This window comes from Pseudomyrmex gracilis, unplaced genomic scaffold, assembly GCF_002006095.1.
Source record: "Pseudomyrmex gracilis isolate BER0280 unplaced genomic scaffold, ASM200609v1 scaffold_1, whole genome shotgun sequence".
NCBI classification, from domain to species: Eukaryota; Metazoa; Arthropoda; class Insecta; order Hymenoptera; family Formicidae; genus Pseudomyrmex; species Pseudomyrmex gracilis.
The window spans coordinates 1,600,199-1,616,476 of NW_018020585.1; the positions used below are offsets into that span (position 1 = coordinate 1,600,199).

Here is a 16,278-nt window from a genome sequence, read left to right on the forward strand (position 1 = left end):
GACCACTAAGAATATTTAGCCAGTGTTGGCTAAGATTGTCTTGTCAGTATAAAATTGCAACATTGTGCCAATACTTGAAATCCATATCTGACCAACCTCGGAAGTAAGTATCGTGCCGAGCTTAAGAGCCAGCGTTGGCTCGATCTAATCATTAAGCATATTCGCCCAGTACTGGCTACTACTGTCGTACCAATATCGAGCCTCGTTTGCCGATATTGACCCAATACTGAGCCGTTCGTCAATTCCTACAAGGGTATACTCGAAGTTTGTGCCATCACAATCGCGCGCATTGGGTCGCTCTTATCTAAAGTTTCTTAATTGCAATTGTTTTGCGTTATATTGTTTTTTTTTTTGTTATAGTTATTATGTCGCTATATATAGATGCGTTTTTTTTCTAGAAGGCCGTGAGACTCCACTGTCACCTCCGCCTCCCTCGAGCTCATCGGTTCAGACCTCACCCCGCGGCTTGGGTTACACTTGCGGTCCTATAGATGGATCCTTGTACGCCGTGGTACATCCGGGCCCTGCAGGAGGTGCCCGTGGCTCGCCGTTGACGGTTTCCATGGACAGTGGCATTAGCAGTGCGCCACCACAAAGACCGAGTCCGCCTGAACCCGAACCGGAAAATCAAGCCCACGGTGATCTTGACAAGCTTCTCCATGATATGATGCTCACAGTCGAGGTAACGTGATATTAAAAGTTTTGCTCAATTCAATCTACAATCGTATGTGTGTGTGTGTGTATACAAACAATAAGAATGTTAATTAATTAAAAAAGAAGATTCGTTGTATAAATGTGAAGCTTTTTCTCGCCAGTCTATGCCAGATCCTCCGACAGAGAACTTCAATCGCGATCGAAGTGAGAAGATGTATATTCAGGAAACGCACAGCTACAGCAGTCACAACAGCAGTCATCCCACATCCACTTATTCGACCTTGAAGGATTCCTACAGAAGCTACGGAGCCGGCAAAGAATCCAGTCCGCCGTATAACTCCAGCAGCAGCTATAGCACCTTGAAGAACGAATACAGAGAGTCGTCGAAGAGCATCGAGCATCGGCGGGGAGACGATTTCGATTATCGCGCGTCACCGGACCGGAAGATTTCCGAGTCGTCGAACGATTCTTACAGGAAACACGCGGATTCCTTCTCGCCACCTGGCAATATCGATTTTATCGACGAGGATATCCCGTATCACGCTCGTCAAACCAGTCAGCCGTTCTCGTACGGCGCCACCACCGACATGATAAAACATCAGAAATTGTCGTCGCCATCGCTAGTGAGAAAAGCGTCTGTGCGCGGCACGGCGCCCGTTGTCGACTTCGAGGACATTCTTGGCGAGAATTCCAGAAGGCCTCTCAGCCCTCTCAGTCCCAATACTCCGGATCCGCCACCGGAGTTTGCAAACGGACCCGTGAAAAGTGGGACAGATCACATTGATGGGTGAGTAATTCATTGAATTTATTTACATGGAAATGGTTTCATTTAACGTTCAAACACTAACAGTGTTTGAAAATAATGAGGATATACAAATAAAACAGCCAAAATATTCTGTTAATTATTCCTTAAATTATATCTCGCCTACGGATTTCTGGGTCTCTCTGCTAGACATCATAAATTACTTGTCTTTACTTCTCTCTTTCTCTCTCTCTCTCTCTCTCTCTCTCTCTCTCTCTCTCTCTCTCTCAACATTTCTAAGAGAAATTACGTTCTCTGTATCTCGCGACATACGATATCTACTTACTCCTCCCATGTCGTCACTGTCCGAAAACGTTCTCTTCGCGAATAAATTGCGATGTTACGAAAGACAGAGATTAGACTGGGTTTTCATAGACGTCGGCAAGGGAAATCGTAACGAGTGGGTCGTATCTCTCTGGCAGAACTTCCAGACAACCATATAGTGTCGCAATACATCGTCCAAATCGGGTACCGCAGAAGAATCTCTCGCACTTAAGGGAGACTGACCAAGCGAGCATGGGAGCGAAAAAGAGAAAGAGAGAAAGAGCGTAACGATCCATGAACAATTAATAAATTGTCGATCCATACGCGGTCATCCAACGCGATATCTCCACCGTGAATGGCAAACGCGGTCGTATAGTGAGTCACTGTCGTTTGTAACAACGAATAGAGAGGAGATTCAGTGCCGCAAACACATTCCCGCCGACAGTTGATAGCATTTCACGAGTGACGTGAGATCTCGAGATGTGCGAGTTTCCAAGTGCGTTCAGCAAGAGCAGAGCGAAGTCGTGCCACGTTAATTGATTTCAGGAACTAAGCGCGAATATAAACAGTATTTTATATTATGAATTTATTACTTGTTAACTTTTCTTCTCATTATCTGAGTTATTTATCTTTTGGAGTAAGGCAGTAGCTGATATTAGTTCTGTGAAATTTATTTTTAAAAATACATTTTTTTATCTGAAAAATGTAAATAAATTAAAATTATTAAAATTAAACAACTGACAAAAATTAAAGACACGTGACTAAAGTATAGTGTTGTTTTTCCTCTCTTCCCTGTCACGTGACCTTACTTTATTCACGTTTTTAAAGACACGTGAAAAAATATTGCGGAGATATTCAAACTTAAAATCGCGTGGATTTTACAGATCCAGTCTGGACAACTCGTAGGTCATTTTCTATGTCTGGCACTGAAGAGTTAATTAAGATAAGATACCAATAAATTTCAAAAATTGCTGTTTATTGTGATATAAAATATTGCTTCAAAGTAAAAAACATATATAGTGAGATGTATGTAAGTGTATAAAGACCTGCGGGAACCGAAATTAAATGGATGTGCGTAGCAACGCTTCGAAAGGGATCGTTTGTTGCGTCACGTTGTCGTAAATGCGAATACATTTCATAAATGTGTGCGGTTTTACTTTTACTATATAACACCATTCACTTCAGAAGTCATCAAGTTTTTGTACTTTCCCGCTCCGGTCCCGCCCCGTACTTTTTGCGAATAAGATTCTGCCCGTGAATGGAGGAGAAAGCACACGTACAATCGCAAAACAAGTCTGTTAAATGTGTCCGGTGCATGTAACATGGTGCGCAAACAATATGTGTCGATTCATGCACGTTCGTTCTTTTATTGCGAAAACGTGTCGAATTAAAAGAGGACCGGTCACGTCAGATGCAATGTTATTAAGTTTTGTCTTTGAAATATGGATAATACGTTTCACATTCGTGAACAAATATTCTTAAGTAATCTGTACATTTGAAAACAATATTACTTTTAGATTTGAAAAATAACAAAGTAATTCGAAAATAGTGAGTATCTGAGGTGAAACTTTTAACAGTATTTTCGAGAAGAGTTTGGACTTTATTTTTGTTTTTTAATTGACTTCCTGAGTAATAAGGTTCATTAAAAAATTTTAATTTTGTTCTGTCATTTGCTTTCATTATTTCTGTTTTTTTTTTCTTTTAAAATCCATCCAAAAAGCTGTACGAGAGAAATGGGGTTATAAGAAGATAACTCTCCGCCGGGTTCGACGAACCAGATATCCGCGCCGTAAAATTCGCGTCGTATTGCGCACACCACAAAGTGCCGTGAAAATAAACGCGCGACTTCCTTTTGCGATTCTGCGCCGCGCGCGAATAACCACAAGACCTCGCGCGGATATTTACGAAGAGGTGACCCCGAAGAGGGAAAACGAACGACATTTATGGCCGAGAAGATCGACGGACGTTCGACAGCTTTGCTTTCTCGCGAGTGAAGGAAATTACAGACGTGAAGAAATCGCAGATACTTGCTTTATCCCGTCCATTACGATTTTCGCTACAATAAAACGAAGAAGATTGCACATAACTTGATGGAGACATTTTTAGGATTGCGACATCGCGCGACTCTACCCGTATCGTCGGGGAAAAATATAATGGTGCTCAAGAGACGAGGATGTCACTTATTTTCGGGCGCCGGTCTATCTCTCTGACATAATTACAAATATAGAACGGACGAGTGAGAACGTGCTAAATCGCGGCTCTGAGTATCCACGAAACATATCTCACACTCTGCCTCCACCTCATTTATCTTCATTTATTTTATCTACATTTGATATATTGGGATAATTTATTGTGCGCACACATTTTGATGCATCAAATGTGCTTCCTGTTTATTTACAATAAAATTTTCCGTAAACATGTTATATTACACTCAATATTATATCAGTGTTTATGGATGTTTTTTTTTTTTTTTGTGTATTATTTCTCACAATTTTCACGACTTGCCGCGCTTTTCTTTCTTTACGTTCTCGTAGTGCATTACGTTCGTTTTTATCTCCTAATAATTTTTCTTTCCGTCCGGAAACGCCGAAAAGAAACGACGTTCGGAAGCGGAAGTCATTGGAAGACTTTCACGAGGTGAAAGCACAAGAGCCTTTTGCGAAGCCTCGTATAATTTTCTTCGCAAGCTCGAGTTTTCATTTCGTCCTTTCCGGATGGACGAGACTTTCGTGTCCGCCGGAGCAAACTTTTCTATTGCACACGGAAGTCTTTCTCAGTCGCATAAAAATGTTGCTTGACGGACGTAGCGTACATTATTAATATAACGTTCTTTTTTTTATCAAACTTTTACACATTCATACTTGTAATTTTGCTTCGCAAATTATTCCGTCAGACGTAGACACAATGTGGTGCAAAGGTGATGCCAGTGAAATGATGACAAATAATGTCGAAGAGATTTGACTTACTTTTTAACACATGTTTATATTGTATCTCAATTTGTCACAAAATATTTACTTTTAAAATTTATTAATTACGAAGTAAAGATTTATTATGTTTTTCAATTAGAACTTTGGAAAATCTGTTTTTTAATTTCCACTCAAACGAAAACTCGTCTGTGGAATGAATTCGTTCTCGTTGCATCGTTGCGCTAAATGAAGATTTCAATGCGGCGTAAACACACAATTGCGTTTTATAGCACACGCTCGACTTGCGTGCGAGCCGAGCATCTGCTGTAATTTCTGTTGATACGCGAACGCGGCGGCACTCTGTAACCAATTTGCGATCAACAATTGAATTACGCGCGCGCGAAATACCGATGGTATTTCGAAATTTCAAAAATTGATGCGATAAATAATCACGTATCTAACAAAAACAAACGTAAAATTTTCGATCGAGATTCAGTAATCTCTTTCCGCGCGTGACTCTTGTGTGAAGTCGTACAAACAAACCAACAAGATAGAATAACGTTTGTTATTCTGGCGTGAATAATAAAAATGCGCAGAATTCTGATCTCTCTTTCTCTCCGAGTTTTAATAACGCGGAATATTCAGTTTAGATTTTCCAGGAAACACAAACCAATATTTCAATCAATCAATGACACTTCAAATAAACGCGAATGCTCGGATGAAAAATTCGACGAATCGGTCAAGGTTGATTTTTCAAGAGCTCAACGTTTCGAGCTCTCTTTCATATTTAATCATTTCGAAGCGGGACTCTTGATACAAAGCTAATTGTAGTTTCCGTTCATTCCGCTTCGAGCAGTTCTGCAAATGTTTCATATTCACGCGCACGAGTAGAGAGACAAAAAATACAATTTCACTTCACTGTCCAAAAAAACACATGTAGATTGTTGTAATCGTGATGAAAGAAGTTTTGATAGAATTTTACAGCACGCAAGCGTTCGGGCGCACACCGGAGGCGAAGTTCTAAAACTGATGTGCCCCAAACTAACGCTCTTCTCTCAAGTGACACATTTACTCGCAGTTTACAACTCTCGCGGGGAAAGAGTTTCGTGCGCGCGCGCGCTTAACCGGATATAAATTTCGTTTATTGAAAAAAAAAAAGAAAAAAAAAAAAGAAATTCTCCGTGACTTACGCTGATTGGCTACCGAGGCCGTCGTTTATTATCTCGGGGAAACGGCTGGATGTAACGTGGCTCTTCCACGAGCCACGAGCCGATGGCTCGGGGCGACCTCATCGATCAGGGTGTAATTATCGGGCGTCTATCGCGGTAGGAGACCCGCGGAATCCGACGTGGCGAAATCCCGCAAAGTCTATTCGCGAAAGGAGAACGTTCCTAACGAACGCTTTTGTTACCAAAGTCGCGCTTCTCTCGTGTTTCCTCTCCGAGAGAGTGCGCAACTTCTCATATTTTTGTCTAGTCGTGCAACGGCCGTTACGTATGTACAACGTAACGCGATAGGAGCCTGTCCGTATATTGTAAGGTACGAAAGCGAGAAACGTCGCGAACAAATACGGCAATTCACGTGCTGTTAAATGTCTTGGCGCGTCGCGCACGTCGGTAAATATTGAACCTCGACTCTGACTCCCGGACCTTTAATCGATAGCTCGTAATAAGAGAGCGATTTGTTGAAGGACTTTTTTCTATTCATCTTTATTTGTATCGTGTGCTTAACGGAGTTAAAAGTCTCGTTTCTTGCTTTTGTGCGCGATGTACACTTTGTGGATAGACATCAAAAGGTCCCCCACGCGATATAAGATGGTTTTTTTCGTTTTTATTGTTCAGGTTGTCGTGGCTGAGACAGCAGCAATTGAAACTCGCCGCCAGAAGAGATGAAAGGAATCCCAGCAAGCTGTGGCGACAGGAAACCGGAAACCGTGTCATCGGCGAGCTCAGAAGCTTGCAGAAAGGAAGACTGAGAAACGACGGTTACGCGAGCGATTCCGCGGTGCTCGACGACGACGACGACACGTGGACACCGAGTTCAGTTTCCGGACAGGTTGGCATATCAGATAACGTTGGATGATTTGTTTGTTTTCTTTTCTGATGATTGTTAGACGCTTTTTATGTTTAAACGAGAAAAATACGCGAGACAGCAAAATATATAACCGTACTTATATTTGCGCTGAGTATTACGTAGTCAAATATACGGAGAATGTTCTTATAATAATTTTATTAATCCTAGAATGCAACTGTGTTGTGATGCAAAACAAAAAAAACTAAACAACTTGTGTTTAGGAAAAAGATTTATGTTTTTAATTGCGTATGTGTTCAGCCGCGTGCTATATTTTAAACTTCTGCAGTCATTTGTACAATTCCCTCGAAAACTCTCGTATACAAGATACAAACTTGCAACTTTTTCTTGCAAGAAAAACTATACTCTTATATATACTCCCTTATTGAATATCGCGTACAGTTCAACAGACCTTACTTATTAACACAAAACAGACGGATTTGCGCGCATTCTAGGATTAAACTTAGTTGACATTTGCCGTTTATCGATTAGCTACCGTCGAGAGCTGTTCCATACACCTCCGCGCCAGCTAGTCCTCTACTTCCGCAGAGATCGAGCAGCCGGAAGTATAACGGCAGTACCGGAAACGTCATTCTCGGCAGACCAAGGGCGGAGAGTATGAACGAGAGACCGTTCGTGTCTGTGAAACGAGCTTACGAATATCGCAAGTACAACGACAGTCAGGTACGTGTGACGTGCGTTCGATGCATCTTTTTTGCTCCTTAGCACCCTGCAGAATCGTCAGTGCCGTTGTTTCGAAGTAAAATTGAAAAATTGGCTGATTGCCTCGGTTTTACGTTAGATTGAAATTATTAACTTTGTTTTTTTTTTAATAAAATAACAGCGTTTGAAAAATTGTGAAGAAAAAGAGAAGATGCACACAATATAAGTTTTAATCGTAGTTTGCGTTCAATTATGTCAATCGCACAATTTGCGTTCAAATTTTATATTCTTCGGATATTGGAAAATCAGCGGTCATTACGGAAAACTGGTTGGCATAAGTAGAATGCAACGATCAAGAATAATATTGAACGAAATAAATAGTTATTCGCATGGAGAGTTTGAAACGGCGGTACGGTCGATTCCGCTTTACGCCGATGAGACGGCGGCAGCACGAACGCTACAATTTAGGCGCCACAGATAACAACCTAGAGAAACTATCCGAACAACGTTCTACGTTCCTTATAGTAATAGCGTACGGTTAGTTTCTAAATAGCAAGAAATAATCCCTTTAAAATGGTAGATTGTGAAACGGTTACCTGCCCGAGATGGAAATCCTTCTTAATTCCTTTTTCGTGCTATACTTACGATGCACTCGCGAAAAAAAAAAAGAAGAAGAAAACAGAACTGCGCGCGTAGAAATATATATATATTCGCCATCCAAATTTAGTATCATTTAATTATTACGTATCTTGTAATTGTTAAGTTTAATCACATTGTTTGCGTAACTAATATTCGGTCTTGCTAAACACGTAAATATATTAATTAATTAAATATTAATGAAGTAAATATTAATTACATAAATATTAATTACGTAAATATTAATTATATTAATAATACTCATCATCTGAGAACATTTGCTTTGGTGATTAATATGGGACATTATTGTCATAATTTGAGATATTATTATTATAATTTGTTTCAATAACTTATTCATTCAGAACAATTATTTATAATATTTATAAATATGCGCTTTCACGGGTACAATTGAAATTGCTTGGACTTACGCAGCATTGTGTCCGAAGAAGATCATTCTCTTCATCGTTCCCTCGCGCAACGCTGAACAATTCCCAGCTGACGCGGCAGCTGCGTTACGACTCGGCCGTGTTAACTCGCGCCATTAATTAGCCCGCGCAATTAATTAGCAACGATTCGGGCTTTAAAGCCCGGCCGACCGTGGCGTAATCGAGGGCACTTGGGGCATAGCACCGAAAGGATTAAACGCTCTTAGTTCGCCGGCATGTAGCGTAGCGCTTGGCTTGCATTCCAGAGCCCTCCGACATCCCCCCGCTCAGCCTTAGCAGCCGCACCACCCTTAGGGTTAGCGGCAGGTCAGCAATCGAGTCCGTCGAGCAACGTCGAGAGGCAGCAACAACAGCAACAACCGCCGCGACCGGAGTCGCGTAGCGACAGTTTCGCGCGCGCGGACGCGTTGCTGCGCGAGCATCGCCATCATCAGCTGCAATCCGGGATCGTGAGCAGCAACAACACCAGCAACGATCATCCCGAGCGGAAGCAGACGCAGGAATACGCGACGCCGACTCGAAACGCGCGTCCCGAGTCGCGGAACCGCGTTGTCACGTATCAGAGCGTTGGGAATTACAGTTCGCCGAGTGACCAAGTGGACGGCGGATTATTGACGATGGTCGATCAGCCTGATCCTCTCGTGAGCCTCATTCAGTCTCTAGCTGAGATCTCGCCGATCCACGCGTCCCCGAGCACGCCTAAATCCGAGAACGATCATCCCGCAGGCAGTAACGCGATCGCAGCTGCTACCTTGCCTACCAGTGCGCCTAGCAATGTCACTAATTGCTCCCCTAACCAGTCACCAAAAGCATGGCAGAATTGCATTCAGGTTTGTCTCTTCCTCACGCAAATCCCGCGCGTCCTACCGAGAAAACAGAAGTATGTTTTTTTTTTTTTTTTTTAATTTTTTAACTCGAGCACTTGCCTTAATTTTTTTTTCTTATGCGCGTTGCTGATCATCAGTCGCTGGTTCGGATTCAATTCAATCCAGGTATTTCAGTTCAAGCTTGCTCAGCACGCCTCGCTTGGCTGGTAGCGCGTAGAAACTGACTTAGAAACCAGGCGGTGTACATCTCAATCGTGACTAATCGATGTCTCGTCACTACATCACTCCCCCGTCGTCGGGGGAGGGAAAATCCGCGTAATTATCGGCTTTGAATTTCACAGCCGCACAATGACTCGGCGTCATCGTGGACCGTGGAGAGAAGCGTCAGTCCCGGAAGCGCGGTCGTCAGCGGCGCCTCACGACCTCAGACGCCAGCGTTTCCGGTTCATCCGCGCACGCCGTACGTCAACAACTCGTCACCGACGGTGACCTTCGCCAGCGACCGCACTTACGTGACGTCCAACAACAGCTACAACGTGAGCAACAACAACAACAACGACGCCACGGGTAACAACAACAACAATGTAGGAAACTACGGCGCCGAACGAACGATATACATCGAAGAACGAAGAGATGTCTCGAAGGAGACGGGGCTTCCACCCAAGAGTCCGACAACACAGCGGTAGGTTTTTCCGTTCAATATTCTTAAGTGAAAGTACAAACATGAACTATACAGACTTAGAAGTTAGGAAATTTTTTATCAACTTTTTGTAATGTTGTGAAAATCGTGTTTTTGTTTTGTTTTTTGGATGTTATTTATCTCTTCTCGATAATATTTTAAACAAAATGTTAGAAAACGCAAAATAAAACTTATTTAAGTTTGTACTATGAAATCTCTCAAAATGTTTAAAATTTATCAATTTTTGATTTTGGATTTTCAACGGAGAGAAAAACCAATGGTGTGCGCCACACGCATTCTTGAAACTTAATATTTTATCCAACTATATTTTTTTTCAAAACTATTTTGAACGAGCCACGCGCGCAACAAAACCTGTATTATTTCGAACACGACGGAGGATCGCAAAGCGACGGTAATGATGACGCAGAGTGATATTGGTGATTCTAGACGCTTGAGTTTCCCGGCAAGCGGGCCGCTTAAACAAATGCATAACAAACGATGGCCGCTCACTAACCAATCGGCGTCATTCGACTATAGGTAATATATATCACGAAGAATCGCGAGTGATCTCTCTGTAATTGATTATGCAATTAACGACGTTAGAATAATTAATCACTGCGATGGAGAGAGAGTCGCGCCCAAAATGTGCACCATGTGAATGTGTTTTGTGTCGTGTTACTAACCGCGCGCGCGTGTTGATACGCAACTGCATCCAATCATGTCATCATAGAGCGCGCTTATTAAAAAAAAAAACACTAAATTATATTTTCTTTCCCATCTTTTGCAATTTACATAATCGCGACGTGTAACATGTAGATTTTGTGATTTTTTATTATTTGTACTTTCGATGTGTCTGCCTCTACAAACTGAAAATGTATTCACTCTGAACTAAAAAAAAAAAAGCAATCATAATCATAAACTATCAATTTTTTTGGTTACAGATTGGTTTATTATTTTATGTTTATGCAGTTGTAATAGGAAGATCTAGCACACATGATCATAAACGTAAATCGTGACCACGTATGCTGGCCACATATGTGTGTGCTGCACCTTTGAACTAACAATAAATTGCGCTTCCTTGCATCGTGTGTCGTAGAAACTCTCATAAGACAAGTACATTGACGAGTTAAATTGTATCATCAGAAAGCTAAGACAACATCTGCCTCACTTTCATCGAGAAATCTTTTGCAGAAAAAAGAAGATTTTTTTTTTACATTAACTCTTCCCTTTCTGCTTTTTTCTCTACGTTTGTCTCAACTTTAACATTAGAGAGACATTTTTTTTTCTCTTCTTCAAAATTTGTCTTCACGACAATGTGTATCGCCTACATTTCGGTGTTTACCTCACTGATGTACAGCACTATGCACGAGTCAGCCGATACACGTCTGCCTGCACGGAAATGTCGCTGGATATATATTCTCGCGGAATATCATCTAACAGTCTCGGTTGCTCGTTTTGCAGCAAGGACCGACCTGTTTCTCCGGTAGGCGAATCGACGATGTCGCAGCCGCAGGCTGTCTCACGCAGCCCTGGAACACCGACCCACATAGAATTCGCCCAGAGCCCCAAGGTGAGAGAAAAAAGCGTTCCGATATTACATTACATTACGCTCGTACTACATCGTTGCTTTCAGTAACTTAATAAGTCGATTCAATAGTTTCGAACTCGCGCAATAGCGAGCTCGCGTATATATATATATATATTTTTTTTTGAAATGTATGTGATGTGTTACTTTAAAATATAAAAAACGATTAAGATTTTTTTTTTAATATAATTAGATAATTATCAGCGTACATCGAAGTGTATAAAAATGTGCAATTAAATGGCTTGTTTTTCGGGTGTCTCAGAGTGCTGCGTCATACACTTCGATCAACAGTGGTGGCCAATCTTCGCCGCAGATACAATATTACAGCTCGAGACGCTCTAGCGTACATTCGAACACCGAGCCTCAGGAAGTGGCCGACGCTAATGTGAAATTTGTGCGCGATACTAGCAGAATCTGGTATAAACCGAACATATCGCGGGAGCAAGGTACATAATTTTCTAAAATTATTTTCATCCTTTTTGTATCACAAATTATTACTTTCAATACTCAACAGTATTTATATACTAAATTGTATTTAAAAAAAAAAAATGTTTATATCTACAATATGTAAATTTTTCTGCAAAAAAGTAAATGCCGCGTATTTTTTGTTTTAGCAATCTCTATGCTGAAGGATGCAACACCCGGCACATTTGTGGTGCGAGACAGCAACTCGTTCCCAGGTGCCTTCGGACTGGCACTGAAAGTGGCAACGCCACCTCCGGGTGCGCCTAGCAGCCCGCGAGATCCTTCGAGCGAGCTCGTCAGGCACTTCTTGATCGAACCAACGTCGCGCGGCGTCAGATTGAAAGGATGCGCAAACGAGCCGGTCTTCAGCTCGCTCTCGGCTTTGGTTTACCAACACAGTCTGATGGCCATGGCGCTACCTTGCCAGCTGTTGCTGCCCGAACCGGAAGCTGCGGCTAGAGCTTTGGACTCACCTGGTACTAACAGCACTCAGCAACTTCTTGCCCAGGGAGCAGGTGATTAAATCAATGATTACTATTACAAACATATATTTTTTATACAAGATATAAAAATGTTTTTTTCAGTATAAATACGTTTTTTTTTACACGTGTGTCCTTATTCTTTTCGCAGCTTGTAACGTTTTGTATCTCTTTACTATTGATACGGAATCCTTAACTGGGCCGCAAGCTATCAAGAAAGCTGTTACCAGTTTATTCGAGCAAAAGCCGCTGCCGGTTGCCACCATTGTTCACTTCAAGGTCTCCACACAGGGCATTACTTTGACCGACAACGCTAGAAAGCTATTTTTCCGCAGACATTATCCCACGAATAACATAAGTTATTGCGGATTAGACACCGAGGAACGCACATGGGAGTTCGCCAGCGAAGATACTGGAAGACCACTAAGCGCTCAGTACGCTTTCACTTTCTCAGATATATTTTCAATTATTTAAAAAAAAAATTCTAATAAAACATATCAAAATGCCATATGTAAATTCTTTGTAAGATGCGATATATTTAAAAAAGCAAATTCGTAACTTTAGTATTTTTGTTCGAAACGGATGCTTTTGGAATATTTGGTAGACAATTTTTTTTATTGTATACTTTGAATTTTAAATTATCTTGTTTAAAATGTTTGTTTCCAGTCGCTGCTTCGGCTTTGTAGCGAGGAAGCCTGCTCACAAATCGGACAATCAGTGCCACGTATTCGCCGAACTGGAACCAGAACAACCGGCCACAGCCATCGTAAATTTCGTTAATAAAGTCATGATGGGTAGTTCTATCGCCAAGGCCAATATCGTTTAAGAAACGCTACTCGCTCGCCACTCAATCGATGAGACCAACGGGCACAAAGATCATTGCGAATTCATCAATAACGGTTTCAATTTTCAAGATTGACACCGATACATATCTCGTAGCGTAAAAATCTGTGCGAAATCCAGTTTCAAAAGCGATCGAGAATTATTGATGAGAACGAGATCGATGTAATCGACTCCGCGGAATCGAGGATGAAAGCTTGAATCTCCTCGAAGGAAGGATTTGCCAAAAAATGGCCGCATGAGTTAATCATTATTGTTAACCGACTACTCGTAATAAAGTACTTTGTGCATTTCGTAGCGTTAACTGAGTAGAACATCTATGTTGTAAACGTTAGGTACGACATAATTATCCGGTAACGCTAGGAGGAGCAGAGATCAAGAGAAATCCGTTCTCTACGGAAGAGAACGGGAAGAACGGGAAGGCGTGAATCGAGTCCATCCTCGCGTCAATATGCAATTATAAGCTGAGAGAAAGTTGTTGTTACGATTAATCGTTACTGTTGTGATTTAACATAGCGATCAGTAGATGAACAGTACTATGATGGTACTAAGGAGGAATAAGGTGGTCAGAATTAACTGCGTTTGAGAAACCTTGGTATGTCGGATTTGATTTTAACAAAAAAGTATGATTAAAGTCACGACTCATTTTACATACAATGTGCTCTCGTTTAAAGCGAACTTATATATACAACTTAGCGCGTAATATATTTACATAATTTAAGCACCTACTGAGAGAAAGAGATAGAGAGAGAGAGAGAGAAAGAGAGAGATACAGGTACATTTCCAGCTTGCTTCTGCGAAACAAAAATAATATTTATATGATATTTATACAGTTATATATGGACACACATATCTTACTACGTTTTACTAAAAGAATTTATTATTATTTACGAAATTTACTAATTTCGCGATTTTGCCACCTTTCCTCGCTTAGGATACGATCGATCAGTCGCACGTGAACTGTATCAATAGCTCGTAGTCATAGTTGAAGAAGTCAACCGTGTCCTTCGCGCGAACTACGAAGGGCATCGAAAATTCGAAACGAGCGTGTCTCGAGCGCGACACTGAGAAAGAGAGAGAGACCGCCTTCGGTTTCGGAAAAATTCATTTCTGTAATACGCACTGGCATTCTTAAACACACACTTACTCATTGTTACATGCATTACATACACGTAACTATCATATGAAAGATAACGAAGATGCTCGCGGATTAATAACGACTGATCTGAAGAAATTTATATTATATGTCATTTTTTTGTCATTTTTGTGCTTGACAAATATTATAAAATGAAACAAAGTTTCAGAAAAATGGCATAAATAGAAATCTATCTGTGTGTTTCAACGTGAGAACCTGAGAGAATTCTAATTTAAAACACATTTCTGTTTCCAATTTATGGAAACACATTTCTCTTCGGTTCAAATTTGAAAGTTTTCAAAAATACGTAAATATAACAGACAGGCCCCGCTGAACTTAATGCGCGTGCATCCTAAATCCATATATTATCATGTTATACTTGAGACTCTCGAGTAATGTTTGACAAAGAATGTTACATCGTTCGCAGAGCATATTATTACATTACAAACTGGCGCACATATATATATATACACACACACACACACACGCACGCACGTAAGAAATCTTCGTGTCATGCTTCCTCGATGTTTGAAAGAACAATATTAAATAATTTGTAAATATGCTACCGCGCGCGAAATGAAGTCGCCTTAAAAGGAGGCCTTGAGGAGACATCTTGTGTGTGAAGGGGAGGACCTTCGCGGGTTAATTGCTTAGCTCGCGACCCACGAAAGAAGAAGCAATGCTGTAGTTAGTATAGAGTCGCGCCAAGGAATGAGAAATATTACTCGAGAAGAAGTTTTGCACGTGACGAGTATGCGCGTATTCTTTTGGTGAAATCCAATAGATTCTTGCCATTTTGTGTTCCGTCGAGAAAACCGATCCTCGAAAAGTTCATCCCGACGGTCACAATGAGATAAGCAGTCAATTATCACGATCGATTATATTTGTATAATTGCAACAATATGGCGACGTGAGTGAAGCACACGGTGATATGATCGCAGCGACCGTTAGCTTTTTTCTCAACGTTGCCGATTTCTACATGTCTATTTTCATGGTCTGTTCTGATACTTTTTGTCTTCCGGATGAAGGTCGGCGTAGTCCTCCGCTCTTCGCGAAACTCTCATCTCGATCGAGAGAAGGAGGATTCATAGTTACGTAACGTGCTAGTCAAAATTCGTGCTGTACATTCGATGATCGAGGAGTAGATTAATCAGTTGGTTCTGGAAATCCTTCCCCCGGCTATGCTCGGCTCTGTAATGACCATTTTAATGACGCTGGAAGTGAAATAAGAAAGATGTCAAACAAATAATGGCGTGTTTTGTATTTCGAAGATTGTTTTAAAGCGATCTCGAAACGTCGCGCATTATTTTGAAACTGTCTCTCGCAAAGACGATTAGGTCGCAGCTTTGAAGGAAGGATTAAGAACCAGTATAAAATAACCGACCGTGTCTTCCTTTGTAGTCTCTTATTTCTTTTCTTCATCTCGCCTCCTTTCTACTCCGTTTCCGGACACTTTCTTTCGTACGTGCCCAAAAATCGACTAACAGCGTAACATTAATTTAACATTTTTTCAGTCATTAAGAATAATTAAGTACTATTATTACTTATTTACGCGCACGCGCGCTATTATATCTGTACGTTTACGCAATAATTGTATCGTTGCGTGCCGCATAGGTACGCGCGTATATAGTTGTACCAACAATAAATCATATTCACACACACACTTACAACAAAACGTCTAATTCTAATCTTCTCTCTGATATTTTGTTTCCATAAAATGTTTCTTTAAGTGATTTGATATTAATTTTACTTTAATAATGAATTATTCTTATTTTGATATTGCAAAACCATTGAAAATTCTTCTATCTGATTTATTTATTACAAATA

The 16,278-nt window shown here is 41.0% G+C and overlaps 1 protein-coding gene across 11 annotated transcripts in view; it reads left to right on the plus strand.

Moving 5' to 3' along the window:
- The window catches only part of LOC109851967 (tensin-1), a 162,613-nt gene extending 146,499 nt beyond the window's left edge, over positions 1 to 16,114 (plus strand). For 7 of the 11 annotated variants that reach the window (XM_020422621.1, XM_020422657.1, XM_020422677.1 and 4 more), the window contains 12 exons: positions 399 to 682; positions 816 to 1,441; positions 6,468 to 6,681; positions 7,189 to 7,380; positions 8,687 to 9,271; positions 9,610 to 9,950; positions 10,395 to 10,484; positions 11,409 to 11,517; positions 11,795 to 11,978; positions 12,147 to 12,512; positions 12,628 to 12,910; positions 13,143 to 16,114. In XM_020422621.1, the coding sequence (XP_020278210.1) occupies positions 399 to 682; positions 816 to 1,441; positions 6,468 to 6,681; positions 7,189 to 7,380; positions 8,687 to 9,271; positions 9,610 to 9,950; positions 10,395 to 10,484; positions 11,409 to 11,517; positions 11,795 to 11,978; positions 12,147 to 12,512; positions 12,628 to 12,910; positions 13,143 to 13,302 (3,434 nt within the window). In that variant the 3' untranslated portion in view covers positions 13,303 to 16,114. The remainder of the gene's footprint in view (positions 1 to 398; positions 683 to 815; positions 1,442 to 6,467; positions 6,682 to 7,188; positions 7,381 to 8,686; positions 9,272 to 9,609; positions 9,951 to 10,394; positions 10,485 to 11,408; positions 11,518 to 11,794; positions 11,979 to 12,146; positions 12,513 to 12,627; positions 12,911 to 13,142) is intronic. The other 4 variants (XM_020422638.1, XM_020422628.1, XM_020422648.1 and 1 more) reach the window with 4 other exon arrangements.
- The last annotated feature ends 164 nt before the right edge of the window (positions 16,115 to 16,278 follow it).